Source organism: Mastigoproctus giganteus, chromosome 8, assembly GCF_048544385.1.
Source record: "Mastigoproctus giganteus isolate SK-2022 chromosome 8, ASM4854438v1, whole genome shotgun sequence".
NCBI classification, from domain to species: Eukaryota; Metazoa; Arthropoda; class Arachnida; order Uropygi; family Thelyphonidae; genus Mastigoproctus; species Mastigoproctus giganteus.
The window spans coordinates 146,321,032-146,346,910 of record NC_143582.1 but is presented as its reverse complement, the minus strand read 5'-3'; the positions used below and the strand labels follow the sequence as shown (position 1 = coordinate 146,346,910).

At 40.1% G+C, this 25,879-nt stretch overlaps 1 protein-coding gene across 2 annotated transcripts in view; it reads left to right on the top strand.

The window, feature by feature from the left end:
- LOC150081901 (homeobox protein Meis1-like) overlaps positions 1 to 9,698 on the top strand; it is a 220,998-nt gene extending 211,300 nt beyond the window's left edge. For both annotated transcript variants that reach the window (XM_090378974.1, XM_090378973.1), the window contains exons 9-11: positions 3,194 to 3,252; positions 5,446 to 5,544; positions 8,444 to 9,698. In XM_090378974.1, the coding sequence (XP_090235100.1) occupies positions 3,194 to 3,252; positions 5,446 to 5,544; positions 8,444 to 8,682 (397 nt within the window). In that variant the 3' untranslated portion in view covers positions 8,683 to 9,698. The remainder of the gene's footprint in view (positions 1 to 3,193; positions 3,253 to 5,445; positions 5,545 to 8,443) is intronic.
- The last annotated feature ends 16,181 nt before the right edge of the window (positions 9,699 to 25,879 follow it).

Below are 25,879 nucleotides of genomic sequence, written 5' to 3'. Positions count from 1 at the left end.
AATATCCACGTGACAAAATGTGTGTTTGACCACGTAATGCTATAATGTTACCGTTTTAGTGTGTTAGACTGATCAATGGTCCTGTTCTGGTTTTTGGAAAGGATAGGAAGTGAAACTCGAAAACTAACATAAAGTTCACAAATATACATCCGGGAAATGCTTTTGAAATGCCTATTCCCCAAAGTTTTAATTATGGCGTCTGATCTCTTACTCAAAAAATTGCACACATTCCATTTGTGAAATTATGAAAGCCTGTCCAATCAGTTTAAGCCAATCTCGCGCAGCAGGAGTGTGGTTGAGTTATTCCGAGTTTATCAGGCCATGTATACATGCATGTACATCTTTTTTATTTATTTATTAAACCTGGCAGAAGAAATTCATAACATTTTAAAGAATGAATCTCCAATCAAATGAATTGGCATTTTATATCCTGAAATCCATATGAGAATGGTTATTAAGGCTAGCAGCTTTTGTATTAAAGTTTGTTCACTAGAATTTGAAACTGAACATGAACTTATCGAGGCCATAATCCTTGAGCGAATCACGATTTACTGTAAGGCGCATTCACGGTGTACATTTTATTACCACTCTTGTCCTAACGACAAGCTAAGAAAGTTGCTGAGACAAAGCACTCGTATTTTCCACGGGCATAATGTACTGAGAACACATCTGAAATATAAACACGCGCAATTACGCGGACATATTTCCCGATATTAGAAAAGCAATCTTTTGTCTAGTTGTCGAGAGGGCGTCACGGTTGATATGAAGCAAGAATTTCAAGATGCGACGAGGCCGACCGACCTGTATGGGCGTTAACGTCAAACTGATGGGGTAGAGAGAGAAAATGAGGAAGCCACAGATGGCGTTAATGGAAGTGATCAGTATTCATCCGACCACGTGGGGTGGGAGAGGTGATAGAAGGCGAAAAAGGAGGTGGCGTGTTACCCCCCCCCCCCCTCCATTGTATTTGTGCAGATCGATAGGCGGTCTTTTAGAAATGGTAAGGATGGAACTATTTGGTTACCTAAGTATCGTACACAAAAAAAGGTAAAGAAATAACATTCGAATTAAAACGTTAAGCTTCAGTCATATTTTGGACGTTAAAGAAAGTTGAATATCCACTTCATAGATCTGAAATCTGTTCGTTTTTATTTCTTACATTTGAATTTTAAAAAAAATGGTCTTGAAACTCAGCATTCATGGATATGAAGACTCGAAACATTAAGCGATACGTTTTAACACGGACAACGTGAAAGAACCAGAAGTATCGCTGAAGAATAAAACTACATTAAATGCGAATATCTAATGAATTTTGGTATACTAAAAAATATTCCTTAATTGTTGAAATTAAATTTAGCTTAGTAACGTCTGTTATTTCTTAAATGTTCCTGCATAGTGGATTCTCTTCACAACTATGATTAGAACAAACAGTGAAAGACCTGCACAAAAAAAATAATAAAAAACCACTTTATTAAAATTAGTCTGAAGTGGCGCCATCTATTGTCTGATCATTACACGTAAAAGTCAGTTTATAATTTTTTTTTTTTTGGCACTTCTTACGATCGATTCGAAGGATGCTTTTTAATAACCAACAACGTACTAAAAGGGTATTAATGAAATGTTAATCGCTTTAACTAGTCCGAATAGAGTGATATAAAGGAATAACTGAAATTATTTTTATTTTAATAAGCTCTAATCAGGAATTCAACAATAAACAGTCCATTAATAAGCGCTAATAGCCAGTTAAAATTCATTCGCGAAGGGTATAAATGGGCAGATATTAAACTTGCGCTTTTAATTTTTCGACTGCTTCTATCTTACGATGAGGACTAGGAAATGGTCACTTTAGCGTTGCTGGCTTCATCTCCTATCCCTCATTCTTCATCGGTCACCAAATTAATGCATCCTTTGTGTTTTTCTGGCCAGGCATGAAACGTAAATTACAAAATCAATACCTTCTAAATCCCAGGTAGAGCGAGGGTGGAATTAGACGTGTCTGGACCCATAAGCACAGAACAGCTCGTATCTCAGGTCTAGGCAGACACAGCTCTGATACGAACGAGCCCCACCGATCTTCTGCATAATTTACTCAGCCACGTTATCTATTATTAATCCGGTAACGGCTGTGGAAGATTTCCTCAAGAAAAATTGTCAGTCGAATGGTCATAATGATTGAACAACTGAAGGCTTTGTCCGCAGCGGTTAGTCGGTGCGGCTGCAGCGAACGCCCGTCTATCTCTGTCGTCTTATGTTTCATTAACTCTATTATCGTCTCCCAACCGTATTGCATTAAAACGTCCTTAAAACAGGCATTATGACATCCCCGAGGAACTCCATGGTAACGCTATTTATGACTGCTGATCACTTCGGGCTGCAGAATCAAAGTCGCATCATGGGGACGTAATTTTTCTCCTGCCCTGACGGTTTGAAGTCCTGCTCTAGGGTTAGATAAGCTCTCTTCCCTACCTCTGTCAGTCTCCACTGTGATGGGATTGGCCAGAGTACCTCCGGGAGAAAGTATTGGTGTCGTCCTGGCTCACCGTCATCGCAAGATAAGCGTTTTTCTTCCTTTCTGTCTCTCTCTCTTTTTTTGTTCACTCTGGATACGTTGTTTAACGACATTTTATGCTAAAGTTGCCGAGAAAGTGCAATAATTTGTCTTGTGTTTTGAAACGATAAGCCACCTACTCTAGCTGCACACGATCACTTAGATGCTATTAAGCCTAGCGTGATTTATGGCTATCCCAGGCTGGCAAGTGATGACAAACCCTCCCTCTATGTTTGTTGGCATAAAGTATAGAGCCGCGTAGGTCTGCTATCTAGTCTGGAGACAAGTATAAAGTGCTCACTTTGCTTATGGCATTACGTGGAATTATTTGAATTTTTCTTTAGCTTCAAGTGGAAGACGAAATTTCGCGTTATGCTAAGGAAGAGGGTTCAATTATTATAAATTACATCATAAAGGGATTAGCGATGGAGAGCTACGACGCGAGATTACTATAGCATTTTTCTTTCACTCTAATCACGATTTTAAAGAATTCAGAGTTGCTCAGTCTCTCTTTGGATGAGAACATCAACTGCCATAACTATTGACTAGCTCTGATCACCTCACTAACAGTGCATGTTCTTAAGCAATATATTACAATATTATTGAGTTAACGTCGACTCACGTTTCCTTTTCCCTTTAACGTAGGTTCATCAATGCCAGGAGGAGAATTGTGCAACCAATGATTGACCAGTCCAATAGAGCTGGTAAGTTAAATTGAACTTTCAAATAATTTATTCTGGTGGCGAGTATTTTGGAATTGATATGGACAAAAGTGTGTACTTTTTTTTTCCTTAACTTGATTCCTCATTAGTTTCTTTTTAATTCCATTTTCTAAAAGCTTAATGATCAGAGAACCAACGGGTGGAAATAATTCGCTTAAATAATCACAATTCCGCTAATGCCAGCATAGGCCAATTTCTAATTGGTGAATCCAGCACCGGATTCACCAACTTCTTGTCCTTTTTTTTTTTTTTTTTTTTTTTATAAGGACAGTTTAGCATGATACTACGATAGGGATCATTTTGGAATACTCAATCTTTGAGAGCTCTGTCAGGAATTAGACCGTTTAAAGGGAAAGGGGAAAAAAAAGCATTTGTATTTTGAGATTTGTTCCAGCAGACTAGTATGGATTGTAGGCTAATGGAGTAACAAACAGAAATGGTGTGCTGCCATTATTAAGTCATTAGTGTTTTTCTCAGTAGTTCTCATCGGTGTTCTTTGTGATTTACTATAATGTCCAAGCGATTCTTAGTAGGGATTCCTTTTCTTTTGCTAGCAGTAGTACAGAAAACAGCAAATAAAAAAAAATTATGATTATTAATGCATTAAAAGTGTTTCTACATTTGTTCATTAAAAAAGTGGACGACGAACAAAGCTAATAATTATTCTGCAATGAACAAAACATAATTACTCACTTCTGCAAGCAGATTAAAGTTCTCGGCCGTTTTAATTAAACTTCCTGCCTCGCGTAGCAACATATTCGTTCTCCTCCAGGCGGCGCTGTGATCTCCAAGAGAACTTCACAACTCTATCGGGCTCATTAGAAACGCCATCAATCAGACAGGCACTTTTTTTCTCTCTCTCTCTCTCTCCCTCTGGCTGGATCTCTGAAAGCTTCACTCTGTGACCAACTGATAACAGGCGGCTTTGTGTGAGTTTCTCTCTCTCTCTCTTGCACTGTATGTGTGGATGGAGGACTAAAGCTCACTAGCTGAGCGCCTTCCCCGTTTTTTTTTATGCACTCTGTCCGCCTTCTATCGGGATTTTTATCAGAAATTGACAGCGGGTGATTGATGGCATTTCAATCCTGTCGTAGCGCTGTTAGCTTCCCGGAGTTGTCTGTAAAGACTAAATTCTCATAGAACGCTGCGTTTCATGGAAGCCAGCCAGGAAATGGCAGCTCTCATTAAGTCCTTTGGGCAGAGGAAGGCTCCTTGAAGTTAAAATGACATGAATATAGGACAGATAGCCGATACTCCTATCCCAAAAAGGCTCTCCCACACTTTTAACTAAATGAATGATGCTTTCTTCGAAACGGATTTCTGATTTTCATGGAAATGCTCGTCAAGGATGGGATGGAAAAAAATACGCCACATCTTCAATATTACACTTTGGCATCGCCAGCTAAATTTAGTTACGCTTGAATAATTAATGCGCGTGGATATATATTTTAATGGTCCACACGCGTGCCGTGTTTGCGATCATTTTTAATCCGCATATTGACACAAAGCGGATGGACTTCGATATTTTCTTCTTTGAACCAGCCGGAATGCGCAGCCAATAATGTTCCATTAGTTTATTGAACTAGTTCGCTTTCAGAATGCGAAACATTCGACTCTGATCATCGATTTTTATTATTTCAGCGGAGAAAATTAATGCATCCATCTCAGAAAACAAAGCCATTACAAATGCAAGGCTTTCCTTCCGTCTTTCATATTGAATTTTTCATTGGAAATGGAGGCAAGCGATTCACAGATCTGAAGATGTAACTTTCGCCCAATGAGCACGCGATATACACCTTTACTTCTCTTAAACAGTTTTCTGTCTGGATCAAATGCCGACAGACAGACTTGTGCTGCTCAAGTAGTACTAAAACATCGATTTTTGTGAAGGTGTTTCAAGAAGTATTGGCACGCGATCCGATATCAAAGTTACTTGATGAGGAAACTGCATTTTGTCACATTTTCACTACTTTACAACCTCAATATCCAACTTGGGATTGTTAAGCTTTGTTTCCAAAATCTCTTTCCTTTACAAAGGCATAACATGAATTGGAACGATTAGCAATATTAATATAACCAAATCGATAAAATGCATTTAATTTCAACAACATAAACTAATTCCAAGGAGTTCATTTCGCACATTTTAACAGGAAAATTATTTCAAATGTTTTCCAGGAGGTACGATCGGAGGCGCCAGCACTGCCTATAGTCCAGACGGTTCAGGTATGGGCTACATGATGGACGGGAGCCAACAGATGCACATCAGACCACCAGGTACTGTTTTTTTTATGACGTAATAACAATACGCAAATTAACCTTTGACAGATTACTAGGATAAGCATAGGGGCCTTCAGGCTATTGCATTTATTCGAAGTTAAAGTGCAGGGATTATAGCGAACCCGACCTTTCCACGGTTTAAAAATACACTGGTGTTCAAAGAAAGTGCATCACCCCTTAAAATTGTAATTTTCGTCCGAATAACGTAAGTAATGGCAATATTTCTTACAGATTGCATCAGGTAGGTGGTGACGTAATATTGCATCAGCTGTTACTTTCAGCTATATAAACACGCTCTGCAAGAGGTGCAGTTGGCATCACGAAGAAAGAGTGCTATTGTTGCTTGACGTGAGGAGTGTCTTGTCGACAGTGAGTAGATTTCTCTCCAAATTCAAGAATACTGGTTCTGCTGATAGGAAAAAAGGAACAGGACCGCGCTTATGCCTTAAAAACCGTAAAGCTTCTTCGTTTGAGCTGAAAAGAGAATGGGAAGAACGTACAGGAGTGGTAGCAGTAACGGTCAGAAGATGCCTCTTCAAAAATGGACTTTTAGCCCGTCATCCCAAAAAGGCCCGATTAATTTGGTGTAAGGAGAATGTCAAATGGACCCCCCCCCCCCGAGCAGTGGAAGTCAGTTATTTTCTCGGATGGGAAGAAATTCAACCTGCATGGCTCTGATGGGAGACAAACGATTCGCCGTAGATGTGGTGAAGAATACCATTCAGACTGTATGGTGTCTGCAGTGAAATTCCCTACCAGCCAAATGATATGGGGTGCATTTCGTATCGCAGAGTAAATCACCTTCGGTTTATAAAAGGTTCCGTAAATGCCAATGGATACCTGGCTATATTAGAAGGCAAATCGCTGCAAACCATTTCAACCTGCCACTTCCGTATTTGAGGTTCGTCAGTAATGTGTTACAGTTGGAAGAACGGGCCATTACAACTGTTGGCATCGTGTGGAATCTGCAGTTGCCAGAAAGACCCTTCGTAAACTTCAGGAAGCCATAATTCGTGTTTGGAACCACGAACTATCCGTTGATTATTTTCAGAAATTGATCTTTTCAATGCCCTGATTGTGTGCTGCTGTCATCAGGGCCAGAGGCGGTTCAACTAAATATTAGTTTGCACCTGGTGAACTTTTCATTTTGTTATCCATTTAAAATGATGAACTGAAGCAAAGTGAGGGCTTCTGATAACATTTCAGCCGTAATTGTCGTGTTTACCAAAACTGTTGTATAAAGGTTGCAGTTGCTCATTTTGGAATATTCTGAGAGCACCTGTCAAATATTACTTAGCTTTGCTTTAACTATTAATAAATATCTTTTGTTTATATTTCTAGGTGATGCACTTTCTTTGAACAGAAGTGGTGGGGTGTGTTCAGTGCCAAAACAACTAAGGGTATGAGACGTCAGAATATTGTATAAAATTACATGTGGTCCAACTAACTCAGCCACGTTGTGAAAAAAGCCTATAGAATTTTCGAGCTCTGTGTGGAGGACGGAAATTATTAGCACGGTGTTACATTCGAGGGCCAAAAGTAAAATTGATTTCACTGAAAAATTCTAGATAGTAGTGTGGATAACACATACATGACCTTGTGCACTCTATTCTTTGCTTGTGGTGTGGTATTTACCAAAGACGATCTCAGAAATTTTTAATGGGTAAGAAACTGTGTGGTCCTGGCCCATACTAGAATAGGAACTAGTTTGATACGTGGAAACAGTCGTTTCAAAGAATGAAGTCTCCAGCTACACTGTAGACAAAAAGTTCTTGTTTTTACTCAGCCACTACCACCAAGTCAGTGGAGGAGTTTACAATGAATCATCAATACAAACGTTAATCGTATGAACCCCAGTCCACTCAAAGAGCGGAGTGCGTGCTACTGCACTCTCGCTCCTGACCACTCGGCATCTTCGCTAAAAGAACTGTACTGTGAAAGGGAGCTGCAGAGGCTTTTCTCGTTAACCCGGACGATTTGAGATGGTCGAAGACCGGCTGAATTGTCAAGCGTGTTCTTTTCAGTGAGAGGAACCCTGTTTCTGAATTGTATCTTTTTCTAAACAAAGTGCACCATTTCGTTGAGGTATTTTCAAGTATCGTGACTATTCGGTCAACATTTTCCTACCAAGTGGTAGGAAAATGTTGACCCTCTGGCCTCCAGTATTATCTTTCTTTGCTTCTGAAGTCATCAAGAATTGATACTTGCATAAACAACTTCGGGGGAGGGGGTCATCTCCACTGATATTAAAACAATAGGCAGATTTCAAACATTCTGGCATGACGATCTGTTGCAAAGGCTGTAATAGTAGTTAGGATCAATTTTACTTTGAGAATGGTCAAAGATTGTAATTCTCTTGGCTTATAATAAGTATCCAAAAAAAATGTAATCATGAGGAAACAACTTCCTGTCTTTTATCCACCCCCACCCCAAAGTCACTTTCGGGACTATTTTAAATTGTATTCCAAAGTAAGGATATTTTTATAAAAATGACAAATATTAGATATCTATGAAATTTAAGAATTAGCTCACGAAGGTATAATTGAAAGCATAGTGAAAAAGAGAAAGTACTGGGTCCTCAGAATACTTTAATGCCTTTGTGTGCAGTCAGGTACCAAAAAGAGGTTGTCCAGAATGGTATCCATTTGCAGATAACAATTAATGATATCATGCCTCTGTCTCTTAAACTATAATCAAGTTTAAACAGTGGTGAATCGTTTTTTTACTGATTGCCCCAATTATAAGTAATAAGTTGAGATAATTTACATATTAACAGCGGCCAGTTGATTAAATGGCCGCTGTTAATATGAAACGTAAATAAAATACTGAACTCTGTACAATTAATGTTATAATTTGATCGGAATCAAAATTAAAACTATTTTTATTTGTTTCGCAGGTATGCAGAACCTCCCCTGCACCGAAGGATCTATGGGGATGGGCCACATGGGAAGCATGGGAGGATATTCTCAAATGCCACAGCTGCGCTCCCCCGTCCACTCCCAGGCTATGCTTTTACCAGGTCACCCACATGCAATGATGATGGCGCACGCACCAATGGCTCATCCTGGCATTCCCCCACAGGGCTCTCCTTATGATGGTTCAGGTCAGCACATTATGGACATCCATGCCAGCTAAATGCTGCATTCTAAGGCAGAGTACAGCAACCAGGACTACTGATGTGTGGAAGCCGTAGTACCAGTACTTTCGGGTGACTACTCTGTACAGAAAAGATTTCTGCTCTAAGGACTTTGAACGAGACCATGATGAATTCTGTATACATGTGTCACGCAAAGCAAGAAATCTTTCTTTTCTTAGGGACTCTGTGACTCTCGCGGTGACTAGCATCTTTAACTGAACTTCGAAGTGTGTATGGATGGTACCGGTAGTTGAAAGCGAGTGTTGGTGACGTGGCAAAGAGAAAGACATCTTAGTCATGTGCATATATCTTCCGCCTTCTTTGTTTCCTTATCTTAGATGCATCGGAGCAGTTACATTCGTACCGCAGGTCTCCCAAACAGAGTATACTGCAATAAACGTGCAACATGTCAGTCCTTCAAAGGATGTTGGTTGCTAATGTACACGATCAGTGGTCAGAAATGACAGCTTCCAGCATCGATCACACTATTAGTATTGTGACAACAGCGTCTCCTGCTGAGAGTAAGAAGACTTCCTTTAAGTTAAAGTTGTTTTAAGAAGCTACAGTTTTTAAAGCAAAAGTTATCCAGGACGATATAAAACATCGTTTTAAAATCGCCCACCTTTTTATGGTTCTGTTGAGTTATACCCTCGTGCTGGAAACCCCAAGTATTTCGGTGTCCCGAACTTAGATTCGCCTAACCAACAAGCAAAACTGGGTTGGCACGACTTCCCTATTAACCTGCCGAATTATTTTTCGTGTGTTCGGTGTATTTACGTCTTGTTTTATCGTGCATACATCTCTACAGTAGCCCGGATGCTAAACAAGACGCAGGACCCAAGTAACCTGTGCTTATATACAGGAAGGACACAGATACGAAGGGAAGTAAATTAACTGTTCTCTGGTTAACAGGGTAAGTGTGAATAGAGCACTGCAATGTGTGTAATATAGTCACTGGGCTGTCAGCTACACAGACCAGTACTTTGTTATGTATTGTACCTAAATAAAGTGATTATTGGGCTTTAGACAATGTTTATTGATTTACTGCCAAATGCATATCAACTTCCACAACACACACACTGAACTGAATCCACGCTCCTCATATATATTGCACTGAAAGATGGCAACTGAACGAACTTCGTCAAATTTTATTGAGCGCATTTTACTAAATGGAATTAAATACAGTAGGTAGTCCTAGAAACTTTGCGATTTCAACATCCCACAGTTTCTTTCCATCTGCAGCTCAACTTGTGCTTCCTACGTGCTACAATATCACCAAATGAACGGGCGTCACACCTTGAATCAAAGGACACGTGTCAATCTTTGAATTGGCTTCTGACTGTACAGAAAAGAATGTTCGATTACATAATTAATGAGAAACTTACCTTAAAAAAAAAACACTGTTATGTAAAGGTGTCTATACTGAGCGCCTTTCATTTGACCTCTGCGAAACATTGCCGTTTATGACGTAATAAGCGTTGGCAGTGAACCAAGCATCTCCAAGAAGTCGAACCATAGCCATGCGTCGTTTTACCGCTTCTCAGCTGGAAGATTATAAATTCTGCTTGCGTGTCTGATAATAGTTCTACCGCAAAGAAAAAAATTTCGAAGTCTGACTTCGTTCATGAATGACTTTTAAAAGTTCTCACATTTTATAATTATTTTAATAGCTTCGAAACCACTTACTAAACGAAGACAGAGACTGCTCCCAGGAAGAAACTTTGTTTTGACACCCCTTGTGCTTTAAAAACAGTGTTATGACCTCCTCGGGGGAACGTTGCTCTTTATTGGCAGACAGAAGAAACGGGCGACTCAAGGTCGCTTGTCTTAGCGAGTGATCTTGAGCCACCCTTTGTTTTTCTTCCTGCTTATAGTTTGACAGTGCACTGATAATGACTAAAAGAACAAAAGTCGGCAATCTTGCTTTCACCATCAGTCAACTGGATGAGAAATAACTGTTATTACGTTTCATTTTAGTAAACCAACTCAACTCAATTTGCTCCTTTTAAAATTATAAAAGGAGATTCAATACACCACGAAAAGAGTGCTGTATAAAATGCATTCCAGCCGAATACGGTGGAAAATTAACGTAAAATAATAATAAGAGCCGAGTAACTTCTCAATCAACTATGGGCATGATACCATAAATTAAGTTTTGGAATAGGAGAAGTTCAACCTTAAGACCATGGAAAGATCTATAGTTTATAGAGTGCCCTTTTAAAAATCCGCAATATGGCATCAGTGATATTAATTTGAATAATGGTTACTGCAGTTTCCATATTATTCTTGGATTTCTCCGTTGTATCAACCTAATTTTTTTGTGTCCATTCCATTGTTTTTTTTAATCTCTTTTGTCGATGATGTTTATTTGAGCATCCCTTGCTTTTCTTATGTCTTCATTCCTAACTCTTTCTAGTTTAGATCTTCTCCAAAAAATCCATTATATAGTAATCGTTTGGGTTATTGGATTCAACATTCCCAAGACCTTTCTTTCCTTGTAATCTCATCTTCAGATGAACCATCCATCTGCACAATAGCTGCTAGATATTTAAGCTGCTCAAAATGTCCCCTGTTAAGTTCATATATTCCGTCTTATTAAAATTTATTGTCAAACCCTATTCTCTATATTGTTCCAATAGCTTTCTGCGAACGAAAAGTAGATGTTTTCGACTGCACATAATCCCATTGATCTACATCTCTGGTACCACTTGAATAATGTGGGGAATAAACAACACCCCTGTAGCAAGCCTTTAGATGTTTTGAAATTTTCTTGATATTTTTGACCCAATTTTAATGCAGAAATTGTTATTTTTTCCATGGCACTCCACAGCATCTTTCTCTCAAGAGAATTAATTACACATCTCCTCTTTTAAACACTAGGGACAAAAAAAAAAAACTAATAATATGAAGGAGGTAAATTCAGACCAGTACATTTTTAATCAAAATATCACTGCAAGTCCAAAGACTTTGGTAGATTATAAAATGAAACCAAAAAAAGCTTCTCATACTAACTCTTTTAACATATAATAGGCACAATTCTTGCTATAGATCAATATTACATCGTCAAAAAGATGTAACCTGAATATTAACATCACTCCATTATTAGCTGCTAATCAGTAACTCCCCTTCCCTGGTACAGATATCTCTGCAAGCAGCACGTGACTGAGCAAACTCTTTTCGGTTATGCAGAGGAGAAATCGTCACGTACTTTAAAGATTGGCAGAGCTCTATAAAGACCGAATCTGAAAAAATTGGTGCGTGATCCATCTTTTACTGAATCCTATAAATTTTCATGGTGATGGTCAGCACGCAAGTATGGTTGATCACTGAATCCCTATTATGTTATGTGTACTGTACTTATTATTTTTTCAGGATTAATATTCAGACTATTGTGCTCACCATTTCACAAACTTTTATTAAGCACACGCTTAAGTTGAATACTAACTGAAGAGATTTTGATTCTGTGATAATAAGCCAACTGAGTCAAGGATTCCAAAGGTAAATTCTGGTATCTTTGTCCTTAAAAACATCCATCATGGTTAAAGTAGGCAGCGCAGGTGTGAGAAATACTCTGAAATTTCTTCACTTTTTGGGGGGGGGGGGTGGATTCCTAAGGATAGATAGATTATATACTTAATTATAGGAAGCTTTACATCTTCACATTAATCAATCAAGATATATGCCAACATATGTACACCGAAGCAACTGCGGGTTCGGACACGGTATTAAAAAAACACCTGATACTGAGCTCCGTTAATCAGTGTTACTCTTGATGGGAAAGGCAGCGGAATTAAGCGGGTTTGACAAAGGCCAGAGAATATCTGGCACGGCTGGTGGGATGATCGCGGTCAGTCGTGGTCCGAGGAGGGAAGACCACCGCTCATTGATGCTCGAAGGCTCTTCCGGGTGGTACGTGGCGCAACTCGACTGGAGTAATGTGCCACAGTACATCGAACCCTGCTGAAAATGGGGCTGCTCCGAGTGCCCATGCTAACCACGGTTCACCAACGACAGCGCCTACAATGAGCACGCGGGCATCGAAACTGGACCTTGAGTGATTGGAAGAAGGTCGTCTGGTCCAATAAATCACGTTTCCTGTTTCACCATGGCATCGTTTACTTAGGGAAGTTATAGCGCCTGACTGTGGGACGAAAACAAGCTGGTGGCGTCGATGATCTGCTAGGATACCCTGGTTCCAGTGATCCATGGGCCGGGCACTCAGGCGCCTCCGTAGCCAGGTGGGAAGAAGCAGCAGTGCGTAGCACACGCTTCTTGATTGGACCGGGGTTCGAGCCCGTCACCACCAAATACGGAGCATGCGGAAAGGTCAGGGAATGACCACCGCACCGGAGCAATATGGCATTAGTTGCTAATGCTCTTAAAAAAAAACCAAAACCAAACCAACCGGGCACTCCGACGTCTACCACCTACCTAAAGTCATCACCATTTTTGACTTTCTTTTAGCGCTTCCCGCTAAGCGATCACTTTTTTTTTATTTAGGTCCTAGCCACTGAAATCTCAGGAAATTAGGTGGCAGGACCTGCCGGAGTAAACTTAAACTACTAGGTACCTGATCTGCCTCTACGGGGCGAAAGTGGGACAACGTCGGGCCAGAAGAACAACGGGACACGACACTACACACTTCGAAATCTCTGGCTTTTACAGTGATCTGTATCACTACGTGGAGATGAGGAAAACCCTGGTGCCGTCTTTCAGCAGGATAATGCGCCATGCCACACCGCCCTGTTCGCGGAACATGAGAAAGACTTCCAGATATTGCCCTGGCCTCTAAATTCCCCAGACATCAATTGCATCTGTGGTTTGTGTTGGAACAGCAACTCCAATCTGCGACGTGTCAACTACGGATCTTACAGGATCTGCTGGTTAAGTGTTGGTACCAGATACCACAAGACACATTTAGAAATCTTGTAGTGTCCATGCTTCGCCGGGTACGAGCTGATTTGACCACCTGGAGGACCAACATCATATTAGGTAGGTGGTTATAATGTTTTGGCTCATCGGTGTACATAAAAGACATTCACTGTAACGCGTGTAAATTGACAAGGAAACGCCACTATATAAAATGGAGTTTGCTTCTTTTAGCACGGTGAATAACGAAGACTGCTTCACGATGCCGAATCTAAATACGTCTTCCTCCCGGGCACGCTTTATAATTTGGTTCTCACTGTAAACTGCCTATAAATTTGTGCGCGTTAAATGTGCCTGATACCTGAAGACGAATCGAAATAAAAATGCTTCCACTGGGAAAAGGGTATACAAAGGGTACTAGGAAAGTTTTGCAATATGACGCAACAATGAATCACAGGAAGCTGCTTGTTGCTGCATGTTGAGACATGTTCATACGTGCATAGTAGCCGCCGCGCCAAGTCGATGGGCTCAGTTATTCATTAGTAGTGAGAGTGTAAAGTGCTTGCGATGGCATCGTGGTCACGAAATGAGATAAGGACAGTTTTGCGGTATAATTCCGTGCGTGGTTTAACCATAGACCAGTGCATAGAAGAAATGACTCTTGCACTAGATGATGATTGTCCACATCGTACAACGATATTCAGGTGGTATAGAGAATTCCAAAGGGGAAATTTCACTCTGCAGGATTCTGAGAGGCCGGGAAGGCCACGAACGTCAGTTACGGAGGAAAACGTTACTGCTGTGAGGAAAATGCTTGACGAAAACAGGCGAGTGACCTACCAACAGATAGAGGATACTTTGGGCCTAAATGCACCAGCAATTCGTTCGATTCTGCAAGATCATTTGCACGTGAAGAAACTTTGTTCTTTCTGGGTGCCGCATCAACTGACTGAAGAGCAGATGACACGACGTGTGACTTGGTGCCGGGAGATGTTAAAAAAGTTTGATAAGGGACAATCTCGGTATGTGAACAACATCGTGACAGGTGACGAGACTTGGCTGTACTATTACGATCTGCCGACCAAGGCTCAAAACAAAGTTTGGGTCTTTGATGATGACGACACACCCATAATTGTCAGAAAATCCCGATCTGTAAAGAAGAAAATGATAGCTGTATTTTTCAAATCGAGTGGAATTGTGGAACGTGTCGTTGGACACGCAGAAGACAGTCACAGCTAAGTGGTATACTGAACAATGCCTGCCTAAAGTCATTGGATCTATGAAGAACCTGCGGCCAAAGTCAAGAATGGACACCTGGTACCTCCATCACGATAATGCTATAGCTCACCGCGCCAAAGCCTGCACCGAATATTTGACCACGACAGGACTGAAACTTCTCGAGCACCCTCCCTACAGGCCAGACCTTGCTCCCTGCGACTTTGCACTGTTCCCGCATGTGAAAATGAAGCTAAAAGGGAGGCGGTTTTCCAGTGATGAGGACCTTCTACGGGCTTGGGACAACGAGTGTGCTTTACTCCCTAGTGAAACTTGGCAGAACTGGTTTAAAGATTGGTTTCGGAGGATGGAGAGGTGTATTGAATGTAGAGGAAATTACTTTGAAAAAATAAAATAAACAAAGCTGTATTGCAAAACTTTCCTAGTACCCTTTGTACATGCACATTGATATAACTAAAGAAAAATCGGCTACAACGTAAAAACTAAGAAATAGTCCTCCTTTGCTTCCTACCATAAATACAATGGCACTGTTATTCTCTGTAGATAAAAACTCACCTTTATTTTACAGCTTTTAGGAGGTGTGGTGTAACGCTTACTTCCAACCATCTGCTGCAGAACGGAAGTATTTTCATATTAAAATATGAAGGCTTTTGGAACCTGGAAAAAACAAAAAAAAAAAAAAAAAAAAACTTTAGACTTCTTAAAGAACTAAACATTGTGGAAAACAATAAAATACCACGTGATTAATGTAGGAGTCTCCTTAATTAAATTAACCAAAATACTGATTAAGAAGGAGAGAGAAATCGGTGACAAAACTACGCACTCCTGACATTCGAGATTTTCCACTGATTCTGCGCTTACATCACAGTTGTGATTGGTCCACGCTGTCAGCAGAAAGAAGAAAAAAAACAGCGACACGTGCTGGGACCAATTCTATTAATTAATGATATGCATAGTTCCAAGTACCAACTGCTCTTTCATTCGTGTTCTTCGCTGTTTTTATGAATACCAGACTGCATCAGTGACTTCAAAGCGACTTGGTTAGAGTTGGATTGAAAATAATAAAAGAGTACAATTTTTTTCCACTTAACTATGTTCCAGTAAGTTCAAAGAATGACGTTGTTCCGACATCACAGGACCGATAAAACTTACACGATTTTTGATTTTTCGAAGATCAATATACAGACGCGACTGCGCACCAGTTTATAATTTATACGGTTAATAATTTATTCCGCTGAATTTAAATATTAAGTACAATGTTGCAGGATACAGGGACGTGCTATTCTCCAACTCATGATTCGATAAACAGGACTGACGTTGTACACGGTAATTCGTAAGGAGCTTGCGCAATCCTCGCTAAGGTTCATTCCGCACTCACAATAGCAATTTTATGAGAAAGGTGAACAAGCTACGAAGACATATCCTCTGGGGACCTAAGTACCGCCAAACCAGATTTACAGATAAATGTTACAGTTGCTTCCACCTTAAATGAATGACGCAAGACCAAACTGCGCATGCCAGCACTGATTTGTCAATAGTAAACGTGAACTGGCTCGAATATATTAGTTGATGCGAATACGAATCACACGACTGCTGGTGATTGCTTTGATAAACTTTTCTGTTGACAAAAAACAGCGTATTTTGTTGGTATTTCGGTTATCTTGTATAATTCAGTTAATGGCGTATTTCCCTGCTTTGTATGTTTAAAATTATAAACTTACATTGGCAATCCCGTTATGCTGCTCAATGGTATATTCCTACAAGCAATAGGATGATAGTTTTATCGAGATCAGCAGTGTGCGTTTGTATACAAATAAACCTTTGTGCTTATACTCTGATCGAAACAAGATTAGTAGTTTATATGAGAGGATACTGAGGGTGTTTTCTGTTTCGATTGGCAACTCCAATCATAAACTAATGCTCTTAATAACGCGTTATTTATTCTTGGAGAGTGTTCATATAAAAAAACAGTAATGTAGAATTAACAAACATAGGTGATACTGGGTGCTGAAAGCATCGTTTTAGAAGTCAATATTTACCTTTGGTGCACGAAAATCAAACTATACTTTGCAATATTTTTCTTCAAAAATTTTATCAGTCTCCTCCACGTTGATATTCGTATCATTAAATATGGTGGAAGAGCCTCTTCCCTTTTGGAGCGTGATAAGACCGGAGATGTCAGGTGCATCCATCCTATGTATGACTAGTTGAGAAAGAGTTCTGATAGAGATGTTTCAAATGGGGCGCTGACAGGTACTCTTGCCTCTCCACTGGGTGGGGCCGATACCCAGTTGACTGAGGATCAGTAATTGAGTAAAAACAACTGTGGATTATATTTCTGAATGAGCTCCGTGTTGTGATATCTAACTAATGTTTGAACTTAAGTTACCATGTCTTGGCAGTCCACTGGAGAACCGCGATCGACGTCTTACCCACTCGAACCAAATCAATGTGTCACTGCGAACAATGGCATAGTGCTCCTGCATGATAAGTCCATGCTTTAACTACATTTTGCAATTCTGCAAATGGCCGTTTACCTGATCACCATACTTTTCGATACGCTGATCTGTTTTGATTTATTCAGACCTGTTCGGCATTTCCTCTATAGAAAGAGGATAGAACATCTTCGATCATCAAATTCAACGTTTTATATACAAGTTATTCTTCTGTAATCTTATCACCAACCATTTCTTGTTTGTGATAAAAATAGCACACAGAAAAACTTTCCAAAATGATACATTGAATGCCGTATCAATCATAAGATTTTAATTTCGGCTTGTTGAATAACTAATACAGTTTAAATGAGGATAAGGGTAAATTCGGCTGTTTCATTCTCCAGGATCATTGCTGATCTTGAATAAATCCTTAAAATTTCTCGAAGATGGAATTCCAATCCCGTCCTTTTCATATTATCGATCAATTCTACATAGACTGATTTGAAAAGAAACATCGTGATGTGATCTTATTCACTTTTAGAAAATTGATCCGAGGGGCATTCTCTTCCTTTTGCAAAAATCGAAATAAATATTGGGCTTACAATACCGGTATTCCAAAAATAAATGTTGATAACAGTTAGGTGCAATAAAGTAAGGAAAAAACAAGTACTGTAATTACTTGAATTCAAGTTTTAAATAAGCATTTATTGCAATAATAAATATTCTGAAAATATCATTAAAAATACTTTAAACTTTGCAGTAATAACATGTATTTTTTTTTGCTTTTATTTAGTATTCTAAAAACAAAGAAATACATATTGTTACTGCAAAGTTTAGTTATGTTTAAGCATCCACACTGCCTTTCCGAATAAAGTGAGCTCTTAAGAAACATAAGCAATCAATAGTATGATCGTTTAAAAAGGATCTAATTTTGGTACTGAGATAATCGTAGACGACCTTAGTCCATATTTTCTAGGCTTTGAACTTTTTTTTAGCAAAAATAGTTAAAAGTATTTCATTAATTTCCAACTCAAGTTCATCTTTTAAAATCTCATTGGAGTCAGGCAATTTCTTATTTTGGAAAGAATTTGAGGAACGCTGATGTTCTGTTTCTACGTTGGTCTTCCATGGTTGAATTATGTCCATTTTCTGAAGGAGAAAGTCGTTTTATTAAGCGAAGTATAATTTTCACTATAGTATCTTTGCTGAGTCTGGGAGAGAGCGAAGAGTGCAGTTAAGGAATTCTTCACGTATATAAATGCAAAGAACAGAAGGACAAATCAGATCGGACGCATATGTAATTGGGTGGGATAGTATTAGATACCCCAACTGATGTTGCAGATGAACTCGACAGTTACTTTGCATCGATATATACAGAAGAAAATCCTTCACGTCAATGAGAAATTATGGGAGTGAAATTGAAAAAAATGTAATTAATGATGTTGAAATTTCACATGTCGGTTTAATGAGAAAACTTTCGCGCCCACAGGCGAGTAAGACTCCTGTGGTTGATGGCATATACCCTATAATCTTAAAGGAGGCGGCAAGTGAGTGCATGGAACCATTAAGGCTAGTTATGGGAGCATCACTGGACTCAGGAGAGATTCCGTTGGATTAGTGTAAATTGGAACATAAAGGCTGTTCTAGGAGTGTAACGGGAAATTATCGACCGGCCAGTCTAACGTCAGTAGTAGGGAAAATCATGGAGGCAATGATCAAGGGTGGAATTCAGGATCATTTAGATGGAAATGGAATTCTGTAGATTACACAGTATGGTTTTATAAAGGGAAAATCATGTTTAACAAATCTGGTTAGCCATTTTGACAGATCACTCGTGATCTAGATTTAGAGAATAATTTCGACATCAACAAAGCATTTGACTCTGTCCTACATGAGCGGTTACTTCAGAAGTTGGAGCAGGTTAGAATCATAGCGAAAATCCTTAGATGGATAGCACGATGGCTTGAGGGCACCAGGCAGGGGGTTGTGATCAATGGTTATTCCTCAGATTGGGTTAATGTAAGAAGCGGGGTTCCCCACGTATCAGTATTGGGACCACTGTTGTTTTTTATTATCTTAAATGACATCTATGAAGTGATGCAGATAATGTAAAGATCAGTAGAGTGGTTAATGATCGCCGCCAAGCAGAGCTTCTTCAGAGTGACCTAGATAGACTTCCGAGATTGTCAAAAAAAGTGGTAGCTATGCTTTAATTCAGCAAAATGCAAGGTCTTACCACCTGGGGAACAGCAACCCCAAAATAACTTATACACTTGGTGGAGTTGAACTAAAGTCAGTAGTGGAGGAATGGGACTTAGGAGTTACGATACGGTCAGACATGAAGTTGTCCGAGAATTGTGGACATGTTGCATGATGTCCTATCCATGATTTATCGAACATTTGCTAGTAGAGATAAGGACGTCATAATCACATAAAGGTGATTTTATAAACCTTTTTTTTTTTAAATTAGTGCCAGAAAAAAATGACCGGGATCCCTGTATTGTAAGCCCTAGCTGTAACACGTTAAATTTCGATTGATATGTCATCGTTATATCGATCTGAACTGAATCTTCAAAGTCCTCTGGATCTCCTTTCGCAGCCATTGCACAGTTTGTGCACCTCTCCAATAGGAGATACACACAAGGTAATTGCCAATTTAAATATCAAATTAGATCACCAACCAATGTTGGCTTAATACAATTCTATTAAGGTCATGGAGACTTCAATTTAAGATAACATCATGGCTTGTTCACAAGTAAAGACGCATACTAGCATCCACAGTTATTCCATTTGTTACGCGCCCATCTACCACCAGAATTCAAGAAGGGTGATAGGAAGGGAAGTGTCCCTCCCACCGTTTGACCTTGACAGTTACAGGGATCGAAATAAAAAAAGTAATAACACGATTGCAAATACACAGTGATCTTTTAAAATGAGAACCAATAAAATTGTTAATAACTTCGAGTAAAAGAGCGCTATAAACATAAAATTTCCAAGTGCTGACGTCAAGATGATATCCATCATGACCGAAAACGCTGCCTGCCGGGTGCGTGAATTATTGTTGTAGGAACGTCTTTGACATAGTCCCACAAAAAGAAACCTAATGACAACAAATCTGGCGAGCGTAGTGGTTGTATTCCATTTGAAATTAAGGGATAGCTCAGTCCGCTCTTTGCCAATCTTCTACTCAGGGAAGTGTCCCAGGAATTCACGAATTCTATGAATCTACAACTGATAGGTTATTTGTGAAAAAGTTGAGCCCAATAATCCTACAGCAGATTATTGCAAGCCATATTCAAATCAGACTAATAAGCTGGAATTACCTGCTGTATATATTTCGTTCAATCGAAAGACAATTAGCAGCCTGTCTATTCGGATCCCAGCAAACTCTTTTTCCCGATCGTCTCTCTCTGTTAGCTTATTTCATAGCCAAGTCCACCTCAAAAATGGTTACAGTTTATGGCATTTCCACTCCTCATCAACCGTTCTGGAATGCTTTCACCAAAGATGATGAATAAGCCTCTTCAGACACACTGCTGATAAAAATTACTTCGATAACCACTTTTAAAATATTTGCGTATTGTCAGGCTAAAGAATATAAATCCTTTAATATGATATACGTAAATGTATTTGTATCGTGTTAAACCTATTTTAAATATCATCCTCACAGCTCAACCACTGGTTTCTCACAATTCCTCAATCTCTTTTCTTGTATTGAATACGGCACCCTGTAAAAGCCAAAGCGTGTGAGTAGGTTATGTTGTTCATCTGGCCTCTTAGTCTAGGAGCCATTGGAACACCATCGACCAGTAGGGACTGAAGGCCCCCAAAATAAGGTTTTGTACGAAGGGAAAGTAGATAATAGAAAGACTTCCACCAAGGATTTAGAAGTTAAGGGTATGGAAGGGACTGTTAAAAATAAAAAGTGTTTGGGAGGAAAGGCCCTAGGTATTTAGGGGGCTTTTTGAACATTGAGAAATGTGAAACATTCAAAACCCATTGATGCGGTTCTGATATTTGCGTTCGGTCAGTTTGTAGAGGTACGATAAGATAGATGGCTGTACACTCTTCTTCGGAGCGAGGTGTTTTTTTCGTACGGCACGTGCCAGAGAATCTCAAAACAAAACGATGTTTTTTTTTTTTTTTCTTTATATAAGGGGAAGGGGGAGAAAACACTGCCAGTCTTTCTTTGAAGTGAGTTGGGGATTTCCAGAGGGATGGTATCGACTGCGAGCACCCTTAATGTGTCACTTATCTTCTGGCAGAGAAGGGCTCGCAATAATTAAGTGACTGTGTCAGATAATTATTTCTGGTACTGTCGCGTTGAAGCGTAATTCTGGCGGAGGTCCTTCTTGAAGATGCGCAGGACCCTTAGCTAATAAGCGTAGCAACAGGAGGAGGGTGGACACGTGATGATTAAGGATATCGCTCGACTGAAGTACAGAGGCCTCCTCACCACTGACACGTTCCTTCAAACCACTTACGGACCCGCGCTCTGCCTTCGTGCGAATAACTGCTGCGTGTAATCTTTCACTTAATCCTATAAAAGTAATTACAAGTTGCAGATGTTCTCTAACTGCGACCTACTTTGTTTTTTATGCGACGCAGCTTTCGTTACCGGCAGGGCAAAAACTGCAGCCGTCCGAGGGGGCGCAAGGGGGGATAAGATTGGTGTCAACACATGTCAGTAATCATAACTTTCTTGTGTCAAGTTAAAGCACCGGAATTAACGAGTCTTCCGGATAGACAGCTTTAAGAACATGCGTGAAATGTTCCAACGCAAACAAGACATCGCGTGCATTTCTTTCATAAATCATCTTAAAACCTCATCCATCATAAAGGTACTTCACGAGCGGTAATTTAGCTAATTCGAATGGTTTTTCTAAATTAAAGGTATTGTTTAATACGTCCTCTAATATTTTCTCTGAGTGCGAATTCGTGAACAAACAGTTGGTCACGGATTAGGGTCCAGAAAATCCACGACGCTTTTCTGTTTTTACAAATAAATTTCTTTCTAATCTACCCAAGCAGTTATCCAACCAACAGTTCAGAGCTCTTGGATACACGCTGCGTGTGACGTCATCTGTGACTATTGTACGTCTACAGCGTGCGATCCAGTATTACAATCTCAATGGCGTATGAAGATGATAGCTCGGTTAGGGGCATAAAGTTGTGACTTCTTCAACTTCTCCCCCCCCCCCACTAAAAAGGGGACTGTTATAGAAATTTAGTTTCTGTAGATGATTCTTCATCGTTCGTATTCCAAAAAGTAGTTTATATATGTATAATAAAACATCTGAACTAGTTCTACCATTTAGGACAAACATAATCGATATTCGTGTGATCTCCAATCCACAAATAGTCTTTCCTGTAGTTTCTAAACGAAATACAGCCATATTCTTAAACCTTACGCATTCGCCCAACCATCTTGAGCGATAACTGCGTGTCGCCCGCAATTATAAGCGACCCTCGTGTGCCACAACCCCGACTGGTGACTCCAGTGTCGCCTTCGTCAGCTGCCCTTGACAGAGCGGGATTAGGACACGTCCGAGCCAAGCACATTACACACGCTGCGTCTAATGATCCGGTAGGCGGACTAGAAACTCTATGCCCGCAGCACACGCCGGTTTTTTTTTCGTTGCCCACCCCCCTTTTACAGAGCGAAGCTGCTTTGTGATCCGTATGTCATCCTTTCCAATTGATGAACTCCGACCTTAGCGGTTCGTACTTGTGGATAATGTTGGGGGAGGGGGGGGGAAACAGCGGACATGATTAGCGCAGTACGACTCGGTCAGCTGTTATCTATTGACCTGACGGACAGAATGTGTGAACTGTCGTCGTCTATGGACTTCCAGCTGACTGTACATCCGTACAGCGCGAGGACTGTAACGCAGGGGGGGTGTAATGGAACCATCAGAACCTGTCACAACCTCATGTTTTCCTTTCGTGTCAAATTAATCTCTCTCTCTGTAGCAGAGCTATCTGTAAAGAAGGGAGGACCATTAGTAACGTCTCAAGACTGTTACTACTCACCAGGCCCCCACGCGACGATCCCTCTACCGCAGATCTATATTCACGTAAAACGAACGGAAAAATTCAATGTCACACATTTTACATCCCCCGACTGGGTCTGAGCTCACGTTTCTCGTGTCCATTTCTCTCCAGACCTTAGGGGGAAGCAAGGGAGAGGAGACTAACCCCGCTCTTCGGGAACGATGGGCACACGCTGATGTTTATTCATCTCTGAATGCTTGCAGAGTGTAGTTAATCGCAAACTGACCAGTTTTGGTACGATTAGAGAAATCGGAATTCCCATAACAAAATCGCGCGTTATCGTTGAAAATCAACTGAGTATTAAATAAAATAAGAATCGAAAAATAATAACAAATCATGAAACCGATTTCTGACTTTTCTATTCACGTAGCCGTCGTTCACTTCACTTAATCCCATTGATGGTTAGCAGTCCTCGACAAATTTTGTTTAAGAACTCTCCTTCTCGTGTCACGTGATGAGGTGAAAATACCTCACTTTGCTTATTAGCATTTAATTCATATAATGCCAACTTTCGAAAGCAGCGCCGATATTGGACAGTCCACTAAAAATTAAAAGCTTCTAATTTATTATTATTCGTTTTTCAAACCCACGATATCCTTTTTCTACAAGGTTATGCCACTGTATCTTTCTTTTTCTCTAACATTCAGAAAATTATCGAAAAAAAAAAAAAATGTATAATTGCCGATTGCTCTTTTGTCTATTTAGAGAAGCAACAACTGTATTGCGCATGCGGGAACGAGTTTCCTTTTAGCGTTATACAAGACGCTTCGAGAAAAAAACATCTTTAAATAAATAAATACATATTTAAATATTTCAACAAACTGTCTGCGACAATGGTTGAATAGTCGATTTACGCGCATGCTCAGAGATAAATGATGAAATATATTTAGCGCAGTTCTTCTATATGAACACTCACTTGATGGCATTATGATCGCGCTACAAAAAGCTGTTCCTGTAATGGCAAGGAACACGCCCTGTCTTCACAATGAGGTGTACCGCACTACTACAAATAACAACAATTCTAATAAAAGCATTTTGTTTCTGAATTAATAAACATTTGTTTTTATGTTATTTTATCACAACGGGAGGGAGAACCTCACCGTTTAAATACTACTTTCTGCGAACATAAAAACACTTCTAAATCCAAACGTTACAAATGTTGGTAGGAGACTGTATAAACATCAACTTAACTAACCTATAGAACTACCGCACGTTCTGACACAATGTTACCAAGATAAGAGTCCTTCCATTTTTTAATTTAAACATAAAATATCACGTGGGTCAGCACGCTTAGATACTTCATTGTGTTAAATAAAATATACCGTATTATAATCTAATCTCTAAATGAAATACGCCTCCTGGTGGAGGCAATTTCCCCCTATTCCATTTCAAATAAATTCCAGGAGTGCAACTTTTCTTCTTTACAATCCAAGTGGGGCATCAAATTTTTTTGTTTGTTCAACAGTGACACGTTTCTTAGCAACTGCTTCCCGAAGTCTTAAGATTTACAATCAACTGATACAGGTGATGGGATGGCCCACGCGCCTAATAGCTGTTTACGACTGGAAGTGTACACAAAGAAATAGAGGTCAACGCCACCTGCGTTGGTTCGGATTTTTTTTTTTTTTTTTTTTATTCTAAAAGAAAATGTGAAAGGTTATGCGAAGGTCACTGAGATCCATTGCAGTGGAAGCTTATCCACTCAACGAATGTGTCGCGTTATTGTAATTGCAAATTGGCATGTGAACAAAACCAGACCAACTGACAATGAATCTGGGGGGAGGGGGACATTTTGCGGATAGATCCCCTATTTAAATAACATTAAAACCAGCACGGTGTCGATCCAAAGCCGAAATAGCTTCGTTTGTACAAATAAAGAATCTTCAGTCGCCCACCGTGCGGTTTATCGAATCCCCACCTCCTAACGAACCGCACGAAGACCCAGGCGGGGGGTGCACACTGGTGGATATTTGCCGTTGTTAATCGCGCGGATGTCATCGGGCCGGTGCATCACCCACTCGCGCTATTGGCCATAAACTATGGATGTCAGGAGTTTATTGTACTCCCGAGACACACGCTGGAAGTTGGCAATACCGTTGTTTAAAACGGCTGCCAGGAGACCGTCACGTAATGCCACGTGCCACCGCTGGCAGTGTCATTACTAACATAACGTGTTCACCATTCGGGGCCAGTTAAAAGTACGAGGGCGAGTTCAATTGGTAATGGAAACTACGACTCAGTGACTGTAAAACGTCTGCGGGCTGGCTTTATGAGTTGTTTAGTGAAGTGGCGCGAGATTCCCGATCGCCCCCCCCCCTTTTTTTTTCTTTCTGATCTTTTGTTTGCGTGTGGAGGAAAAATGCACCGGGTTTCACCATCACGTTTTTGTTTCTGTTCTGGGAAAAACGAGCTTTCCAGTGGATTGGCTGTGCGCGCGAGGCACTGGCTTACTTATCTGTATGGATTACCCAGAAGTGCGAGATATATAAATACAGGTTACGTGTTTGTATTGCCGTACGTGAGCAACGTAAATCACTGATCAGCCCACCGGTTGCTGCGGTTCCTCCTCCTTCCCCCCTATTTTTCGAGAGAAACCAGCTAA